Source organism: Rhinolophus ferrumequinum, chromosome 6, assembly GCF_004115265.2.
Source record: "Rhinolophus ferrumequinum isolate MPI-CBG mRhiFer1 chromosome 6, mRhiFer1_v1.p, whole genome shotgun sequence".
Classification (NCBI taxonomy): domain Eukaryota; kingdom Metazoa; phylum Chordata; class Mammalia; order Chiroptera; family Rhinolophidae; genus Rhinolophus; species Rhinolophus ferrumequinum.
This window is the reverse complement of record NC_046289.1, coordinates 11,775,857-11,797,306: the sequence shown is the minus strand read 5'-3', so window position 1 is coordinate 11,797,306 and position 21,450 is coordinate 11,775,857. Positions and strand designations below refer to the sequence as shown.

Here is a 21,450-nt window from a genome sequence, read left to right as displayed (position 1 = left end):
CCCGCATTTTGGGTTATTTCTAGTATTAAAAACAGTCACATTTTGGAAAACTCACTCTGATTAAAAAGTCCAGTCCAAGCTAAAGCATTGCCCATCCCCCAAATCTTTTTTTGTTTTTATCATATAACCTATTAAATATACTTTGTCAAAATTGTGGCGCCTCAGAGATTTAGAGCATTCTGCTGTGGAAACTCTAATTGGCAAAGAGCGTTCAACTTCAAGCCTTTCAGTGATGGTGGGGGAGGGAAGAGGGGGGAGGAAGAGGCAGGATGTGGTAAGTGCTGGAGCAAGCGCTGGAGCTCAGGAGGTCTTGTTGACAATGGTTGAGGCCTCTGGTCCAAGCGACAGTGACAGACCCAGTTCATGGCTCATGACCTCACAGTGGGGGAAGGGGCGGAGCCTTGCCTTTCACTTCCTCTCTGCCTCCCACTCTACTGCTCCTGACACCCCCAGTATCAGGGCATGGGGAGGAGGGATTAGAGGAGATGCTACAAAAGTCTTTTATTGAACTGCATTCCTTGAGGGAGTGTGTTGCATTTTATTTTTTATTGAGACATAATTGACACATAACATACTAGTTTCAGTTGTACAGCATAACGATTCTGTATTTGTATACATTGAGAAATGATCACCACAATAAGTCTAGTTAGTACCCATCCTCATATAGTTATAATTTTTGTGTACGTAATGACAATTTTTAAGATCTACTCTTTTAGCAACTTTCAAATATACAATACAGTACACGCTGTCTGCACATTACATCCCCATGACTTATTTATTTTATAACTGGGTTTGTACCTTTTGACACCCTTCACCCATTTCACCCACCTCCTGCCTCTGGCAATCACCAATCTTCTCTCTGTCTCTGAGTCTGGGTGCTCTTTTTTTTTTTTTTTTTTTTTTTTTTTAAGATTCCACATGTAAGTGAGATCATATGATATTTGTCTTTCTCTGAGTTACTCCATTTAGCATAATTCCTTCAAGGTCCATCCATGTTGTCATAAATGGCAAGATTTCCTTTTTATGGCTGAGTAATATTCCATTATGTATATATATACATGTATATCACATTTTCTTTATTCCCCCATCGATGGACACTTCTGTTGCTTTCATTATCTTGGCTGTTGTAAATAATTCTACAATACACATGGAGGTACAGGTATCTTTTCAAATTAGAGTTTTCCTTTCCTTCGGATAAATACCCAAACATGGAATCACTGGATCATATGGCAGTTCTATTTTTAATTTTTTGAGGAATCTCCATGCTGCTTTCCATAGTGGCTGTACCAATTTACATTCCCACCAACTGTGCACAGGGGTTCCCTTGTTTCCACATCCTCACCAATAAAGAGCTACTGCTCTTAAAAAGCCTCAGACAAAAGGATGAGAAGGTATGGTGGGGGCGGGGATCCGATATGAGGGCTAGGGAGAAGATGACCTGCGTAGAATGTGGTTGTGGGAGAGGAAACACAGCCCTCTGAGGGTGATTGATAGATGACATGTGAATTAAACTGACAAATGACATATTAACACGAGGAAAAGGGTTTATTCATATGCATATGAGAGCTAACAAAAGAAATAGTCCAATAAGTGGTTCAGGTTAGAGGCTTATATACCTAACTTAGTAGGGAAAAGGGAGGAGGGAGAAGTGACTTCTAAGGGAAGAACAAATAGGTGTTTTTAGAAAAGACAAATGGATTTTTAGGAGAAGAAATGGGAGATAAGAAAGTTTGTGATGATGTTTGTCTATACACGTATGAGTAGGTTTTGTGTCTTCTTCGGACCATAAAACTCCCCAGAGATGGAATTCATGGTATGTTCACTTTTCGTCTCTCTCCTGGAAATAGACTCACCCCAAAGAGGGAATTCATGGCAGCCTCATTTCTCAGAAATTGCTGTTTTTAATCAGATAAGGGGAGCTCCGAGACGCATCTTTCTCTATCTGTTGAATTTCAAATGTTTTCAAATAATCGTCATACCAACTCTATGGGTCCCCACAGTCTTTAAGCTGAGACCTGCAATGAAAGTAGGCCGAGATGCCCCAAGCAGAGGTCATGGCGCCCCCTAGGGGCTGGCTGAGGCACTGAACAACTGGATTGGAAGCTGCCGAGTGAACTTGAGGGTGCATCCCATCCTAAAACTTTCTGGATTTTCTTGAGACAAAAAGGTGATGGAAAATACAGTTTGGAAGCCAGAGTGTCTGAGTTAGACCCAACTGCCCATCAGCTGTATAATTTCGAACAGGTCATTTAACCTCTCTGAGCCCCAATTTCTCATCTGCAAAATGAGGGTAATACACTAAACTCAAAGCATTGTTGTGTCGTCTGAGCCCACGCCTAAAATGGTAGGTTGTGGGCACTCGGTAAATGTAGGTAGAATCGAAGTCTTTAGCTTTAGTTCATCTTTGAGGATCAAGTGCCCAAGGCGAGGAATGGGGGGACAGGAGCAGAAATGAGGGGAGATGGTACGGGGAGTTCTAGGGATCCAGGGACAATGGAGTGGTCTGGTTCCAGCACCCAGAGGGGCTCGGGCAGTGCCAGTATCTCTCCCGCATGGGTGGCCCAGCCAGGTGGAGCCTGGACAGAGGGAAGAAAGGTGGCCACGGTGTTGCCAGCAAGTAGATTCCGGAAGCAATGCCTGAGGGGCCAGGGTTTGAACCTAATAGAGGCCAAATACCAGCCTTCCCGGCCAAAGGGCTCAAGGGCCACGATGAGAAACGACGGCCAACCCGGGAGTGGGTGAGCAAGGAGTTTCAGGGAGTGTGCCCAGGGCCCTTGAGGAGACCAGGAGCAGGCACCCGCTCCACAAGGAGCTTCTAATCGGGCCACTGCGCAGTGTTTGGTTGTTTGGCTCCGTCTGCTGGTGAGTGTCGGAACTGCATGGACCCAACAGCCACCCAGAAACTGGCCACCATTTATTAGTCACCAAGCATAGGAGACACACAGACAGTAAGAAGCAGCCTGGGCGCTAAAGCTGGGGGTTAATTTTGGTAACAGGTTATCAAACTTCAAGTCATTTTACCCAAACGCTTCATTTAAAAAATTATTTAATGAACATTATTTAACAAACATGTCGTGCTTACTACGTGTTCCAGGCACTGTTGCACTTTACAAATGTCACCTAACGTGTTATTCCAGGTGGTACTGTGAATAGGGTCTATCAGTACAACTGGTTTACAGGTGGGGAAGCTGACGTCTAGGTTCACACACTGATATACCATGTGAGTGGCAAGCTGGGGGTCAAACGCAGGCTGCCTGCTTCAGAGTCTGTGCTCTTAACCATTAGGCTACATCACCTCTCATTTCTTAATCGAAAAGCTTTGCTGAGATATAATTCACAACCATACAATTTACCTATTTAAAATGTACCATTTAGTGGTGTTTAGTGTACAGTTATGCCCCGCTTTTTAAAAGTTCACTTTACGCCACTTCACTTTTGCAAAAGACCTACATTAATACCTGTTCTCGCTAACCACAAAAAATCCAAAGACGATTCTTGGTTTTACAAAAAAAGGGCAAAAAGTGAAAATAGCATGATGTGTCCTAAGAGGATAGATGCTTTACGCCATTTCAGCTTACGCAATTTTTCATAGGAGCGCTCCACTTTCAGATAGCAAGGGAACCTGTATTCACAGATATGTACAGCCATCACCACAGTAAATTTTAGAACATTTCCATCACCCCAAAAAGAAATCCCATACCTGTTAGCAGTCACACCCACACCCCTCTCTCGTCCCCAGGAAACCACCAATCTACTTTCTGTCTGTACAGATTTACCCATTCTGGACATTTCATAGGAATGGAAACACATAATATGTGGTCTTTTGTGATGGACTTCTTTCACCTAACATGTTTTCAAGGTTCATTCATGTTATATGTATCAGTACTTTGTTCCTTTTATGTCTGAATAATATTCCATTACAGGGATAGACCACATTGTATTCATCCATTCATCAGTCAATGGATATTTGGGCTGTTTACACTTTTGGGGAGATTATGATGAATAACGCTGCTATGAACGTGTACAAGCTTTATGTGGACACATGTTTTCATTTCTCTTGGGTGTATAACTAGCAGTGGAATTACTGGGTCATAGGGTAACTCCTTGTTTAACCTTTTGAGGAACTGCCAGACTGTTCTTTCATGTAAAAAAAAAAAAAAGATATATTTTTTAAGGTAAGGCTACTGAGTATGGCCCAGTGAGGGAAGGGACTTTCTCTAGGTCACACAGAAAGCTAAAGAAAAAGCCAGAACCTGACCCCAGGGTCTCTGACTGCCGGCCAGTGCCCCTCACACTGCACTACACTGTCGCTGTCGCTTGGGCCAGAGGCCTCAACCATTGTCAACAAGACCTCCTGAGCTCCAGCGCTTGCTCCAGCACTTACCACATCCTGCCTCTTCCTCCCCCCTCTTCCCTCTCCCACCATCACTGAAAGGCTTGAAGTTGAGCGTTGTTTGACAGTTAGACAGTTTCCACAAGCAGAATGCTCTAAATCTCTGATGCTCCACAATTTTCACAAAGTATATTTAAAAGGTTATGTGATAAAAAAAAAAATCTTAGAAAAAATATTATGGTATTTTCAAAAGTATAATAAAATCTATACTAAATTTTTCCCAATTTTTTTGAGACCAGTAGGCGACACAAGGGGTCTCTGAGTGAAGGGGTAATGGGTAACTTTTGATAGAGGATAATCTTTTGATTATGTCATGGTAAAGATTTTTGGGTGCATTTCCCAGAAACCAAGACAGTGAATGACTTTCATGACTGGGCAAACAAATCCTTTTGTACTTCCAGTGTTTTCTAGTTCTTTGCAATCACATGGAAGAAAGACTTAATTCAAGTTATCATTAATAATAGATTTTGCTGACAGGTCACTATGTGATTATATCACATAGAAGGGTTGAGTGACATTTTCATTACTAAATTCTTTCCTTTCCCATTTCTGGAAATAAGAGTTCTCAGCCCAAACATCTATGAAAATGACAAATAAGAATATAATTGAAAGCAAACCCAGCCTCATTCTAACAATGTCATATTCATCCATGAATAGATGAAATGGTGGAAGATGTGTCTGCCAGCTTATTATAAGATGCATTTCCAATAAAGTTTACTTTTTAATTCCTTAGAATTAATTTATCACAAACCATAACGTAATATATAATTTTGACCAAGCATGTACTATTAATAATTGATCATAACTTAATCCAGAAAACATTTTTAACACATAGCAACTTGGAGACAGAAAATAGAATACGTCTTAAAATACCAACTTATATAAAAGTTTTGCAGAGATGTATAGGAGGTGGGTGGACCAAAAAAATATTTTCAAGCACAAAAATATATGACATTAGGATAAAAGTATGTGGGAGAAGTGGGATGGAAATGTGTATTCAAGGAGAAAAGACAAGGAAGCCAAGTTTTCAACGTTAAAGAAGAACCCGTCAATGATGTTAGAGATCAAACTATCATGGTAGATTCCACTGGGTAGACAGTAAAATGTCAACCTTTCAATTTACAGACAATTGGATCGTTTGCAGCTATTTAAACTGGTGAAATTTTGATGCCAACTTAAATACGTGTCACAGAATACATGGTTTTGCAAAATATGTTTGAGCACACATGAGGGAAACGTTTTCAAAGATTCCTGTACCAATAGATTATATATTTTGTGAGGGATATTTGACCGTCTGATAAATGCACAGAATGAAGGAGCCAGGAGCAATTTGTGTATTAAAAATAATACTACTAGTAATCATAGCTCATGCGTAGGGTAATTATTCTATGCCAGACACTGTTTTAGGCACTTTCATCCTTAAACAAGGATGCTGTGAGAGAGGAACTATGAAGGCCCCCATTTCACAGATGATAAAACTGAGGCACAAAGGGGCTAGCTAGCTTACTGGGACCACACAGCTTTTTAGTGCAAGGACAAAAAGGAGACTTGGGGGAGGGGGGCACGCTCTGACTGCTGTGTTGATTGCCTATTTAATTGCTTTTTTTTTTTTAAATAAAAAATTAGCATCCTTTGAAGAGACATTCTGATGGTTTCTTCCGACAGGCTGATGGACCCTCAGGCCGCTGGGGTGTGCACATCCTGCTTTGCAGACCACTGCCCTGGACCAGCCCTGTCTGAGTCACCTGGGGTGTTGGTTTAAAATGCAGGTGTCTGGGCCCTGCCCGAAGCCTACAGAATCATGGTCTCTGGGAGCCGTCCTAGAATCTGCCTTTTAGCAGGGGGCCTGGCTGGTTCTGATGCACCTTGAGGTTTGAGAGGGGCTGCTGAGCAGGAAGAACACAGCCTCTGCTACGGGACCTCTAGCCACATACCTCAGCCTTCATTCTGCCTACTTGTGGCAAAAAAACATTGAGAATTTGAAAATAGCATATCGTCCTCCTCTCTTGATGTCTTTGACTTGTGAGGTGGGTATTATCCCATTTACACAGATGAAAAAACTGAGGCTGAGAGGGTCTTCAGGACCTTCCCAAGGTCACACAGCTGAGACTTGGCATGTGGCTCAGGACCTGCCCTCCCACACTCGGCCTGGCCCAGAGACATTCCTTCACAGATGGACTGTGGCTTTTTAACCCCAAGAGTACCCCTCCCCAAACTAGGTCCTTTGTTGTTGTACTAGGCTTGGCTTGGAACGATTTTGGCCACCAAATCAATTCAATAAATACTTCAGGAGCTCCAAACGTGTGCCCAGCAGGACACCTCTGAAGTAGCTCCCTGCCTGGAGGGCTGTGCTCCTGGGATTGGAGTCCTGCCTCCCCGAGGAAGCTGTATCCGCCAGGGCCCAGCCAGGACATCAGAAGTCACTCTGAGCATTTGCACCAGACTTATTGCAGGTGATGAGAAGCCAATACAGAACAGGAGGCAGCCTGGAGATTAGCAACAGCTAGAAGTCACTGTCAGCATTGGGGGGGAGGACAATGGCAGTGTGGAGCCCCGGGGCCTGGCACTCTGTGGAAGCTGGATCCACACTAGTCCTGACTGGTGAGCTCGGGAGCCACAGTGGACATGCAGCTGCTGCCGCAGGCACCAGAGGCCAAGAGGGAGGCTGTTTCCATTTCCTGCCCTCCATGCTCTCACCAGAGCTGATTGTTGACCTAACCAGCTGACATGGTGGCCTGAAGAGGACAAGGAATGAATCTGAGGTATTATTATTAGTCTCTTGAACATATGAGGAAACTGAGGCACAGAGAGGGAGGTGACACGCCTGCATTTGAATAGCTACTGTGTTAGGTGGAATAATGACCTCCACTGAGTCGTCCATGTCCTAATGTTTGGAACCTGTGAATATGTTAGGTTACAGGGTAACGGGCACGTAAGGTTGCAGATGGAATTGTGGACGCTAATCAATTGACCTTAAAATAGGGAGATTACCCTGGATTGTTTGGGTGGGCCCAATGTAATTGCCAAGGTCTTTAAACATGGAAGAGGGAGTCACAGGGGGATCAGAGAAAAAGATGTGATATTGAAAGGAGAGTCAAGGAGATGCAATGTTGCTGGCTTTGACGATGGAAGAAGGGGGCTAGACGGGATACAGGTGGCCTCTAGAAGCTAGAAAAGGCAAGGAAACGGATCCCCCAGAAAGGAATACACTTCATTCGTGGTAATTTCTTACAGCATCCATAGGAAACCAATACAGCTGGGAAGTAATGAAGTCCACATTCAGATCCAGGTGTTTTGATGCCAAAGTCTGCTGCTCTCGTCATTGCGGGGTGATATTGCTTTGACTCTAACCCCTGAGCATCCATTGGGAATTGCGTATCTTTTGACTTCCTCACCACATGGGGTGTTTCTAGTCTCCATCCACTACAGCTCCCACCTCAGGGCCTTTGCACTGATTGTCCCCTCTGCCTGGAAAGCTCTCTTCCGGCCTTCCACTCCTAGATAGCTGAATAGCTTTCTCATTCCTTCAGGTTTTTGCTCACATATCATTCTATGTAAAGTCAAAACCAACTCCCGCCACCACTACTGCATGACCCCTATCCTTCTTCTCTGTTTAATTTTCCCCACAGCATTTATCATCGTGTGGCAGTCTATGTATTTTACTTGTTTATTGTAACATCGATTAGGGAAAGGATTTTTGTCTGCTTGTTCACTGCAGTCTCCTCAGACCCTGGAGGAGAGCCTGGCACATGGTAAGTGCTCAGAAATTATTTAATGAATGGTGAGATGGGATAATGGGCTCTGAACTAGGCTGCGATGAAAGAGAGGTGAGATGTTGAAACATGGTGGAGTTAAAGCAATGAGCTTTGACCACTGAGCTGGCTGTGGATGAGAGAGGGAGATGGGAGGCTTCTGGACTACGTCTCTGCTTGGTGTCATTAGACAGAATAAAATATAGGTGAGGGCGAACAGGTCCCAAAGGAAGATGATAAATTCAGTTTAGATACTTGTAGAATGTGTGTATATGTGTGTAGATATATAGACATATAGAGAGACAGATACATACATACACAGAGATAGAATACATACACATATTCAAACACAAACATATGTACAACTTGTACATTTATAAATATATATAATTGGGAAATTCGATATTGTTTAAATTCCTAAATAGTCTAAACAAAGCCTAGGCAAATTACCAAAAAAAAAAAAAAAATTACTTCCACACATGTAACCAAGACAAAAGTAATTAATGTGACTCTTCATAACCTCCCTTCCTCTTCTCAGCTCCATCCCTTCTTTCTAAGACAAAAGGATATTCCATGACTGGCTCAGAGCCTATGTCCCTTTTGTCAGGGAAATCCAAGAGATTGATAAAATGTAGCTAAAACTAAGGAGAGCAGGGTAGTTAAGTTTACACGATAAATTACTAAAATAAAGCAAGGAGGGGTTAGAAAGACTATTTGGGGGCACTTAGGGAGGTTGGAAGTAGCAAGAGAGAGAGTTGCAGAGATGCTGTACGCTGGGTGGAGAATATTAAGAGTCAGCCGTAGGGAGAAAAGAGAGGGACATGTTTGCTGTGCATTAAGAAGCCACCTCTTAATGCATGTCCTCCTGAATTTAAATCTTTTTAAGTTTTGATAATTAGCCTATGTTTCTTAATCTCAGGAACCCTACACTTCTTTAGGTTCCACACAGGTTGCCTAGACGGTCCACACAAACCCAGCATTGCTTTCAGCATTCATGGAGACTTGTCGTGCCCCTAACCTAACACATCATCTCGTCTATCACGGAGAAGCCAGATTTGTTAGCGGAGATCGAGCGTCAAGACTTTTATTTTTATTTTTTTAAAAGACTTTCCATTATAGTATTTTATTGTTAATGAAAAGGAAGAAGTAATTTCCTGTATTTTGCACCTATTGTGTATTAATTAGTGAAGTATTTTTAGTGTTTCATAACTAAAATGCCGAAATTAATTTGGAGCAGCAAAAAATAAGATCAAACATTATCTATCTCTCCAGTTCAGCAAGTTGCAGCATTTTGAGCACCTATTACGGAAGTTTCCAAAGGCCAAAGGGATGCTTGCCGGTTTTCCAGTGTCCTGATGGATGTAATAAATGACAAACTTTACCAATTAGATGCAAGATGAGGATTTTAAAACATTTGGCATCATCACAAGTCATCAGAAAAAAAGCAAAAAAACAAAACTTAGGTAACTCATCAGACAAAGAAATACTCTCAGATAAGCAGATTAATTCGAGGCCAAATAATAACTTAAATGTGGGTGCAAAAGTATATGTCAACTTTGCAGTTCCAAATGCCCTTCCAGTTCTTGGAGCAATAAGTAAATTCTTCAGTTGTGATTTTTGCATGTTTCAAATGTTTTATGTTTTCACAATTGTGCTAGTACTTTGACAGTCGAGGTCATTGTCTTAAGTTGTTTATACTAGTCTAATGACAGCGATTTAAATTTTTTAAAAGTTAAGTATTTATAGGGTTCACATCTTACAAGATAACGTTACCCCAACCCGCCTGCACGAACCCTTGGAGCGCGACTTCGCCGGGCGGGATTTGGTTCCTATCGGCCCCCGTAGCGTCCGTCAGCAGCAACTTCCGCTTCTGACGGACCACAGTGGCGAATGCACTTCCGGCAGCGGCGGCTCAAGCAGCAGAATCAAGATGGTGAGTGACTAAGGGGTTTCGGGTGGTGGTCGCGGTGCGACGGAGTCGCTGCAGCCCGAGACAAGGGAACGAGGTGGCTGCCCCGAGGCACGCGGCCCGCCCGCTCCCCGGCCCGGTCTCCTTGGGGTACGGAGGCTCCCAGAGACGGTGTTCACGTCCACCGCGGGCCGGGTCGGACCAGCGGGCCTTGCTCGGGGGACCTGGGGTTGGGGTTGGGCGCGAAGGGTCCCCCAGGCGGGTCACTGGGGCTGCAGAGCGGGTCAGGTTGCCCGGTTTTGCTCAGCTGCTGATGGGCGCGGGGAGTTTGGACGGGAGCCTCCTCCCGTAACTGGGACGAATGGTTCCTGAGGCGCCCAGGTGCAGGGGTGTGTGACGAGAGGGAGGCAGGGAAGGATTCATTCCAGCTGAGGAGGGGAGAGCCGGGTGAGTCCTGGAAGACAGCTCCGAGTGGGGCGTTTGAAGGAGGCCGGAACGACTGACGCTTTTATAACAGAACCCGGAGGAAAAGGTCCCGTGGTGCATTAGTGATCAAAACAGTCGGCATTTGTGCCTTAGTTTATTAAGCAAATATTTATTGAACACCTGCACTATTAAGAAAAAAAATTTTATTGGGGAACTGTATTTTTCGAGGACCCATCAGCTCCATGTCAAGTCGTTGTTTTTCAATCTAGTTTTGGGGGAGGCAGCTCAGCTCCAGGTCAAGTCGTTGTCTTCAGTCCAGTTGTGGAGGGTGCAGCTCACTGGCCCATGTGGGGATCCAAAGGGCGACCTTGGTGGTATGGGCGCTGCGCTCTAACCATGGAGCAAACTGGCCGCCCCCTTTCGTTTTTGACCAGCCAGTGTGGCAAGGGTCAGGCATGCCAAGCTAAAGAGGTGGGATGTTACACTGCAAATGCTACAGGCAGAGGATGTAGAGATGGAGCGCGATGGACGGTCTCTGCCTTCATGGAGCTTACGTTCTAGATAAGGCAGACAAAAAAATAAGAAATAGGTGCTGCGTCAGGGAGTGGGGTGGAAGTGGAGGGGGTGGCCGCTGTTATGTGGCAGTTTTACAGAAAAGCATAGAATGGGGAGGGTGGCTATTTCACATGGGTGGGGTGTCAGCAAAGAGCCCTCTGAGAAGGCGAGATTTGAGCATAGAGCAAAATAAAGGGAGACAATAGCCCCTGCAAATATCTGAGGGAAACACGGCCCAGAGAGATGGAACAGCAAGTGCAGAGGGCCCGAGATGGGACTGTGTTTAGCCCCGTAGTGAACACCAAGGTCGGACCACAGCCTTATAAGGACTTCGGGATAATAGTCTAAGCATGATAAGCGTGTGCCAGGTACTTTACAGCATTTTCTCGTTATTCCTCACAACAGTCCCCTGAGGTAATTACTATACTCCTCACTTTACCAAGGAAGAAACCAAGACACAGTAAGTGGCTGTGCTAGAACCCAAACCCCGTCTGTCTTTTCTAGAGCCATCGCTGTGGTGCACTAGATACCCATGCAGTAGGGAAACGCACAGATATTGGTGTCCAGTAGACTTGAGTGTGATTTCTGGGGACAGCTCTAACAAGCTTTGTGACAGTCGATGTTACTTCTCTGGACCTTGGTTTTTTATGTGAATTAGAGGTGATGGTAGTGCCAGCCTCAGAGTCGGTAAGAATTAGAGGACAACCCCGAGAATGTTTAGTGCACTGCGCAGAATGTTTAGTGCACTGCGCGGCATATAGTAAGGGCTCAGTACTGGACACACTTGTTAGTGGAGACTGAGAAACGTAAAATGCCCCAGACATCAGAACGTTTGGGGCCCGTTCAGAACAGTGTCCTCCGGTGGGGCAAGACTTGCCAGATCATGAGAAAGGGAGATGAACCTGGGAAGTTCCCCTGGAAAGGAGATGAACCTGCAGCCGGTTTGACAAGGGTCAGGCATGCGACGCTAAAGAGATGGGATGTTACACTAAATGCTACAGGAGGAAGTAGTTGAAGGTTTTTAAGGGCAGAGAACACACGCATGTTCCTCATCTCGCAAGTAGGAATGGTGACCTCTACCGTGAAGGATTGTGTGGAATTACTGAGACCGTAAAGGAAAAGGTCTAGTACAGACTCGGGCACATAGTAGGTACCCCACAAACATCAGCTGCCCCAGTCAACAGCTTACTTCCCTAAGAGGTATAAGGAATTGTTAAAGGCCTATAATTTGGACAGCCTATTGCAGTATAACTTTCCCAACATTTCTGAGCCCTTAAGTACCTTCTTCAGAATAAACCGCCAAGTTTTAATCCTGCACATGGGGAACTATATTTGACCTTAACTCTTTTAGGTAACCCTGATAAGGTAGTTTTGTCTTGATAGTGAAGCTGGCAATGTATTAATTTAGAGGTGCTTATATGGAAGTGATTTGAGGGTACTGAGAGAGCCCCCCAAATCAAGGAAGTTCACTGTTACTCATTTAGAATGCCATTGCGTTAAGTATTGTTCTGTACTGAAGGGTATTCTAAAACCAGAAATCCCACTGAGTTTATTATTAATACACTTAAGTTCTTGATACCTTAAGGCGATTCAGTTTTTCAAATTGGGGAAAAAAGACCCGCCTGAGAGCCCCTGGCTTTAGGGATGGGAGGGGGTTGGTTTATAAGTTGCTATTAAAATGAAAGTCTCCTGTATCTTGGTGTGATCTTAGTAAGGAGTAAATGAATGATAAATAATTGTTGAATCAGTAAAATGATTTAGTTTTGATGGCCTAATTCCACAAAATAAACTCTTGGTGGTTGTCAGGTAGTTTATATTAAAGAATGCCACGCTCTATACCTTGCCCTCAAGGAGGGGGGTGGGTCTTAGACTCTTAGCCTCATTATGATACATTAGTTACATCAATTTCTTAATAGAGTTGTCCTTGATTTAAAATGCAATCAATTACAAGGTACACCATTACTCTACTAACAGCTTTTCAGGAAAAAAGAAGTTCTACCATACTAAATGTGCACAAGTACACCTTGAGTTCAGAAATGTTGAAATGAGGGGGAAATATCCTAGAATCACAGGAAAATCAAAGGGATGTTCTTTTGAAGGGATCATATTCTGAATTTGTACCCTCTGACTTTTTTACAGGGTCAAAGTCAGAGTGGTGGTCATGGTCCTGGAGGTGGCAAGAAGGATGACAAGGTAAATAAGGCAGCTATGTCTGTGATGTGAGTAAACTGTGGAAAATGTCATTGATCTCAGCTAGGGGGATTCATGAATCTTAAAATGCAAAATAAATGATCCTGTAGTTATTTAACCAGCCTGGCCTACAGATAGTTTTAGAAAAATTATTCACCGGTCAAAAAGGAATTTATGAACTAATGATTTTTAAATGTGTAAAAGTAGTAACATTACAGAAGTGTGAAAAGAACTTGCTTGTAATTTTAGTGTTTAATATCCTGAAATGTGAAGAATTGCCTCAAATTATGTCGACTCAAAGTTTTGGCATGTAACTCTGAATTATGACCTCTCTATTCCTTCCTGAATAATCTATCATTGTGTATAATAAAAAGATCAATTACATTCACATATTAGAATTGTAGGAATGTAAAAGCTAGGTTTTATTTTTTTAAAGAACAGTTTTTAATAGCATCCTAAAAGGAAAATCCTATCATCTGGTAATGGTCCTAAGGAATACATTTGTTTTAATATGACTTCTCTGTGATTTCCCCCCCACCCCTGCTGTTGTGATAACTCAGGATAAGAAAAAGAAATATGAACCTCCGGTACCAACCAGAGTGGGGAAAAAGAAGAAGAAAACAAAGGGACCAGATGCCGCCAGCAAACTGCCACTGGGTAATGTCATGGTTCTTCCTTGCTGTCTTTCCGATTATTGACTCTGTGTGTGTAGCTTAGAGGTGGGAATGTGGAAACCAGAAATGGGGGGGGCGTGGTTGAAACTCTAGTTCTATGATTTTTTTTTTTAAGTTTATTGGGTTGACAATTGTTAGTAGTTACATAGATTTTAGGTGTACAATTCTGTAATACATCATCTATATATCACATTGTGTGTTCACCACCCAGAGTCAGTTCTCCTTCCATCACCATATATTTGATGTGTGATTATTCTAACTCTTGTGTGCGGCATTCCTCTAGGTTAGAACAAAGGTTATATTTTGGTTTTAACAGTATATGACTGTCTCACTTTAAGAAACTCCATGAGTTTCCTTTAACCAGCTCCTCGAGTGTATTAAAAGTACAGTTTGAGATTAGAAAATTCAGGCTGAGCTGGAGTAACTTAGAATCACAGTTATTTCATGAAGAAATGGAATGCCATTGTATTGGAAGTCACATCATGGAATGCCTGAACATAAAATTTGTCAATGGCTTCCTACTGAACACAGACTAAAACTCAGACGAAGTGACCCGACCCAGCCCGTGCCCGTCCTTAGCCCCACCACTGCCCTTGCTGGACCGTCACGCTGCCCTGCCTTGTGCTCTTTGACTCTTCTGCATGTCAGGGCCGTGCCCACTGCTTCCAGATGTTCTTCCCCAGTCCTTCCCATGGCTGCCTGCTGCTCGTCCCTTCAGGCTGCAGCTCAAATACCTCCCCACCCCTATCTAAACAAGTCCCTTCCTGCTTAAATGAAATAATTTAAAAAATAGTGCTTGGTTAAGAATGAAGTCAGTAAAACAACATGGCCATTAATCCACTGTAATGAAGCATATGGTATTGATAAAGAATAGATCAATCAGGTCCCAGAAGAGCATAGAAAGTCTAAAAACAGTCAAGTTATAGGGTTAATTACTATACGGTAAAGGTGACATTTTAGAGGGAAGAGGATGGGTTCTTTAACATAAATGGCTGGCATCTTTTATTAATGTTTGCTATTGAAAGAAAATGAAATTGGACCCCTTGCTTTTTGCCAGATGGATTATAGATACACGTAAAAATAAGTAAATAAATGAAAATGTAGAAATAAATTTATTAACGTTGGGGAAGGAGAGACCTTTTGAAGAAATAAGAAACCCAGAAACCTCAAAAGAAAAGATTGACAGGTTTATCTATATAAATGTTAAAATTCCTGTGTGGCATGAGAAGTCAAGCCAAAAGAAACACAAGAGTATGAAAAAAATGTTTGCCACATACGTTAATATCCTCCTATAAATGGAGGGTGTGTTACAGCTAGTGTGCAACAAGGTAACAGCATGTCTACCCATTTTTATTAGCTCCTGTGGGGTGTAATAAGCCAAAGCAATCTTTTGGATCAATGACTTTTTTATTCTGTGTGTGTGTGTGTATAGGCAATTTAGTTAGCATATTTCATATATATTAGCTGTTTGGTCACAGACCTCATCCCCATTTTTACATTCTTGCTTGTAACTGCCCAACTCTCCTTCCCTTTGGCATTTAGGGAACACGTGCTTATTAAATACTTAGAGTCACCAAACTTAATTTTTCAAGAGTCTGTCCAACTAAGTCTTAACTTTTTTCCCCTTAAGAATAAATTGCATTAATTGCTAACTTCAAGATTCAAGATTCAAGATTCAAGTATAATAAAACTTCTTATTTTAATTGCAGTGACACCTCACACTCAGTGCCGGTTAAAATTATTGAAGTTAGAGAGAATTAAAGACTTTCTTCTCATGGAGGAAGAATTCATTAGAAATCAGGAACAAATGAAGCCTTTAGAAGAAAAGCAAGAGGTAAATTGAAAAATTACTGTAAGTTTTATTTTTACAAATTGAATTGTACTTAAACCCGAAATTCAAGTAGTTGAAACTTTCGGGCTTTTATGAATTACTAGCTGTCTCTTAAAAGCACCAATTGCTTTGTAAATCTAGTGAACTATCAGCATTGTCCACTTTATAGGTCTAATCTGCTTTTCCTTTTCCGCATCCTTCCACAGGAGGAAAGATCAAAGGTGGATGATCTTAGGGGGACCCCAATGTCGGTAGGAACCTTGGAAGAGATCATTGATGACAATCACGCCATTGTGTCTACATCTGTGGGTTCAGAACATTATGTCAGCATCCTTTCATTTGTAGACAAAGATCTGCTGGAGCCAGGCTGCTCCGTCCTGCTCAACCACAAGGTGAGTCGAGTCTTGAAAGCTTTTTCCTCCTCTTGTGTCTGCCCACCGTCCTGTGAAGTAGATCTTCCACAGGTGATCAGTACTGCTTTACTGTGAACAAATTGTGTGATCCCCACATGCCCGTGTTAAAGCTTAACGTCCGTGTTAGGTGCATGCCGTGATAGGAGTGCTGATGGATGACACGGACCCGTTGGTCACAGTGATGAAGGTGGAAAAGGCCCCACAGGAGACCTATGCTGACATTGGGGGGTTGGACAACCAAATCCAGGAAATTAAGGTATGTCTAGGAGCCAGTGCTAGGGGTTTGAACTTTTGGTTTCTTACTGCTGTCTCATTTATGGTATTGGGCTTGCTTTTGCATGTTTTGTTTTTTCGTTTTTGATCAGATCAGTAATTTACTCAGAGCTTGCCAGTTGTGTTTTGTATTTGTTGATATTCAGTTAGGTAAGAGAAATAATAAATTGTATGATATTGCAGCAGCTGCAACTTAATGCTTTTTACATGTTTAATAATTTCCTGTGTGAATATATAATGTTTCCAATTGTGTTGACTTAAGCTGTGGCTATCTGGAAAGTGCCCGTGGTGTCTGGGGTAGGCTGAGTGGCACTTACACAGTGGTGGGGTCTAGAACATAATCCCAGCCCCTGCCCTGATCCTGAGGTTGGGGGAAGTGGGCGTTCCGGATGGCTGTGGGTTTTTTCATCTGTAGGGGAGGCATTCAGCTATCACAGATCTCCACTGTGACCGACGTCTCAGACAGCTGGGAAACGGCCTAGGTGGTAACAGCAGGCAGAAAAGTCTTGCCAGCTTCTGTCTACAGTTTAAATTTGCAAAGGGTGAATTTTAGCTTTTTAAAGTTCTGTTTGTGAGAAAGGGCTTAAATGTTGCTCAAGGTTCACTTTGCTGGAAAGTCAAAGGAAACTGGGTGCTGTTAGGAAAGGGGATGGGTGCTGGGAGCTCAGTAGGGACAGGTGTCTCTTCAGTGTGTCCTTGCTGCTGGTGGAAGTCAAGCACGTTGTCTGTAACAAGAGTAACTGACATGTTAGCTTATTTTTATTGAAAATGAGATACACTTATGATGCCAATTCATGCATCTGATGATGGCTTCAGTAAGAAAGGCTTTCATTTTTACTGAGTGTTTTCTGTAGGAATCTGTGGAGCTTCCTCTCACTCATCCTGAATATTATGAAGAGATGGGTATAAAGCCCCCTAAGGGGGTCATTCTCTATGGCCCACCTGGCACAGGTATGTATGCTGTGTGGTTGACACTTGGCAGGCACTCGACTCATCTCAGAGCAACAGCATTAGCTATTTAGTTACTTAACTGTTGAGGAGGATCCCTAGTTTAAAACAGGTGCTCTAAGCAACATTTTGGGATTTTTGAATAAGCTACTCCTTACGTAAAAGTAGATTTATCTGTATAATAGATGCTCTAAGAAACTGAACTTAGACTTGAAATTGTAGACTGCACAGAATTAATGTGTAAAAAACAATAGCAGATTACAACGAAGCACAGCAGTGGGCGGAGTACTCCTCCCCAAAATGCCTGCTTAGTGTGAATGCATTTATAACTCCCAGATCTCTTCTGTACGTGAACATACGAGATGTATAGGCTGTGGAACATAATACTGTCAGGTGTTTATGTGAGTCTGTCAGGTGTTTATGTGAGTAATGTGAGTCTATTAAAAATAGTGTATAGGAATAAATAACACCAGGTGCTCAAGCTTGGCTGTCCATTGGAATCACGGCTTTAACAGTACTGATGCCTGGTCCCATCCCTGAAGATTCTCATAGATTCATCTGGAATGTGCTCAAGCACCAGAGCCATTGTGGACAGCCACTGACTTAAGAGCTATCCTGTGTTCAGATTAGGTTCATTCTCCTGGCCCATTGGTACTGAGTACAATATAGGATCAGTAAATGGCATGAAGATTAAAAAAACATGGACTTATTTGGCTCACTATGCAATAAACGGAGCGGAGGAAGTTGTGCAGTCCAGGACTTGGCAGTTCACTGCTACGTAAATTACAAAGGAAGAGCGGTCATTTGACGAGTGACTTGAAACCCTGTTCACAAGAGGGTCTGTGCTGGGATGGCCCACATGGAGGGCCTGGGAGACCAGAACAGCAGACATCTGAGTGGTGGCGTGCCTTTTCACCACAGGAAGCGCCTGTTGTTTATGTCCGTTGAAGGTGGTAATGAGAAGAGCTTTTAAGTTAAAACAGCACTTGAGACTTCTTGCCTTTGTCTTTTTCAATCTAAACTAGGTAAAACCTTATTAGCCAAAGCAGTAGCAAACCAAACCTCGGCCACTTTTTTGAGAGTGGTTGGCTCTGAACTTATTCAGAAGTATCTGGGCGACGGGCCGAAACTCGTTCGGGAATTATTTCGAGTTGCTGAAGAACACGCACCATCCATCGTGTTTATTGATGAGATTGATGCCATTGGGACAAAAAGGTACTTTCTTTCACCTGATTTGCATCCTTTAGAGGTAAAAACCACGTAGCTCTTCTGAGTGAGCGCTCATTGGACACTCCCTGTGTGGCCTGCACATGGGTTTGCCATAGTTCCTACTATTTACAGCTCTCCGTGGATGCTCTGCTCTCCCAAGTACTGGGTAACAAGTACCCAGGAGTGGTGAATGTTGGAGTTTGGTCAGTCAGTAACCGTGCCTTGAGCACCCACTCTGCCCTCAAGGAGCTCATGGTCAGGTTGGGGGACACCAACCTGGAGACAGAATAAATGATGTAACTTCAGGCATGAAAACTGCTACAAAGAAAATAATGTGATGTGTAACTTGGCCATTGGGAGTGTATGCTGATGTTTTTGCTGGAATAACAGGGTATGACATGGGTTGAGACAAGAATGTTGAGGTGTTTTATTATAATTCCCCTTTAGTAGGAGATCACTTGAGTCTTCATTCCTTCTTTCTTTTCCAAAGATATGACTCAAATTCCGGTGGCGAGAGAGAAATTCAGCGAACAATGTTGGAACTGTTGAACCAGTTGGATGGATTTGATTCAAGGGGAGACGTAAAAGTTATCATGGCTACAAACCGAATAGAAACTCTGGATCCAGCACTTATCAGACCAGGTCAAATTTGCTTTTGTTTGATCATGGAGAATCAATGTGTGTGTTTATGCATATTTGTGTAAGAAGTGTTCTTTGGGAGGGATTATAAAATGACACATATAAAAGCAAATAGTGCACTCAAACTTAGAATAACTTACCAAAATTACGTCCCCTTCAATTATAATTAAGAGCAGATGTAGTCTGTGCAGCTTGGCTCTTTCAATTCCAATCTTGTGTTGGGATCTTTTCTTTGCCCAAAACTCCCTTTTAAGCCTCAAGAACATGTTTCGGAAGAATTCATCTGATAGTTCAGGTTCATTTTCCACATTCATGTAACACCAAAAGCAGCAGTAACTAATTTGTTTACTCTTTTTCATAATATTTTTAACAGGATTGATCTGCTCTTTTGCACTAACCGTGCTATTCAGGAACTGTTACTTTCTTTCTGAAGGTAGCAGAGAGGATTTCTTTTAAGTGAGATGAATTCAAATGTAAAAATTTACAAACTACCAAGACGAATGTTCACTTTTTAAGATTTGGACCTCCTTCCCAAAGCACTGACTGAAAGTGCACGTGAGGAGACGGGCTGAGGCCTCTGCCGGGGGCAGGGCCCGGGGCAGCACAGGGCTGGGGCTGAGCGAACTTTAACCTGCAGGCCGCATCGACAGGAAGATTGAGTTCCCGCTGCCTGACGAAAAGACCAAGAAGCGCATCTTTCAGATCCACACAAGCAGAATGACGCTGGCTGATGACGTCACACTGGATGACTTGATCATGGCTAAAGATGACCTCTCTGGTGCTGACATCAAGGTGAGAACCCGGATTGGACTGTACCGCTTGGTTTTATCACATGCGTATATAAGTTAGGATGTTTCCTCCTGACCAGCATTCAGAGCAAAGCCTGGCCGCATTGAATATGGGACCTCCTGCTTTTTACAGGAAGACCTGGGTTTCCATCAGGCATAAATACCACGGTTAGGTAGGGATGGGATGGCGCCGAACTGCATATTGTTGGCATCTATAGAACTAGATTAGTGTCTTAGTTAGGAAGGAAAAGCTTGTTTCTCTTTTTAAAATTTAAATTATTTAGTTTTACACCAACTTTTTTTACTTTGAAAAATTTCAAGCCTTCAGAAAAGTTGCAACAATAGTAAACACCCGTAGACCCATCGCCTTACTTTACCAAGTGTTACCCTTTTGCCCATTTATATCCCTGTGCACTTCGTTTTCTGCCAAACCATTTGAAATCAATATCCTGATGGCCATAAACAAAGAGAAACTTCAGTACCAGCATTTTGTTTTTATCTCGTGCATGGGTTCTTGCTTCGTTTTACTTTTGGCAAGTAATTATTGAGAAAATAAATATATCAGAATGAATACTATACTGAAACTTACAACATATAACCATAATACATGTTTTTTTATAAGTAAATGAAATGGACGTACACTCGATGTTGCCTCTAAATTTGAGTATAATTTCATCTATTTCCTAGAAGTATTGCTTCCTTTAATGAAAGTGGAGCTGTGAGAACATACTGACCTGCCTGTCCACACAACTGGTTCACACCTGAGCCAGTACTAGAACCCTGGCCCTCGATTCCTGGCCAGTTCTCTTCCTTAATTACTCCAGTCGAAGCTACGTCAGATCCTTTGAGAAAATAATTAGAATGCTTAAAATGTTTTCAAAAATCTAACCTTTTCCCCAAATTGATTTGAGCAGTTTAACCTGAGAGTCTTACAGTAGCTCTCTGAATTATTAGAACAAAAGTACTTCACTTTCTGAATATGCTGCTCTTTCTTACAGGCAATCTGTACAGAAGCTGGTCTGATGGCCTTGAGAGAACGTAGGATGAAAGTAACAAATGAAGACTTCAAAAAATCTAAAGAAAATGTTCTTTATAAAAAACAGGAAGGCACCCCTGAGGGGCTCTATCTCTAGCAAACCGCAGTTGCCTTCAAGGATATGGTTGGGGTACCCCACCCCTTAGAGGGATGAGGTTGGGGAAGGTGCCCAGAGGAATCCACGTCCCAGTTGCTCTTCATTAGCAAAACCTCCTGTGTACCTTTCTGAACATGATGTGCAGCCACCTCTGCCCAATAAAGCACGCTCTTTCTCAAGCAGTTCATCCTAGTTCTGGAGCCGCCACACCTGCCCCTCAGCCCCAGTTAAGTGGGTGATCGGGAATCAGGGAAGCTTCTAGGTGGTAACAGCGTGCAGACGTCAGTGCCTTGCCCCAGAGCTGGCGGTAGTCGTGC

The 21,450-nt window shown here is 42.8% G+C and overlaps 1 protein-coding gene across 1 annotated transcript; it reads left to right on the top strand.

Moving 5' to 3' along the window:
* The first annotated feature begins 9,981 nt into the window (after positions 1 to 9,981).
* Positions 9,982 to 21,300, top strand: PSMC1 (proteasome 26S subunit, ATPase 1). Its single transcript, XM_033108128.1, has 11 exons — positions 9,982 to 10,078; positions 13,175 to 13,228; positions 13,786 to 13,882; positions 15,609 to 15,733; positions 15,937 to 16,122; positions 16,271 to 16,399; positions 17,271 to 17,367; positions 18,390 to 18,579; positions 19,064 to 19,215; positions 19,850 to 20,004; positions 20,999 to 21,300. Exons 1-11 carry the CDS (start codon positions 10,076 to 10,078, stop codon positions 21,131 to 21,133), a joined length of 1,323 nt encoding a protein of 440 aa, XP_032964019.1. The 5' UTR covers positions 9,982 to 10,075; the 3' UTR covers positions 21,134 to 21,300.
* The last annotated feature ends 150 nt before the right edge of the window (positions 21,301 to 21,450 follow it).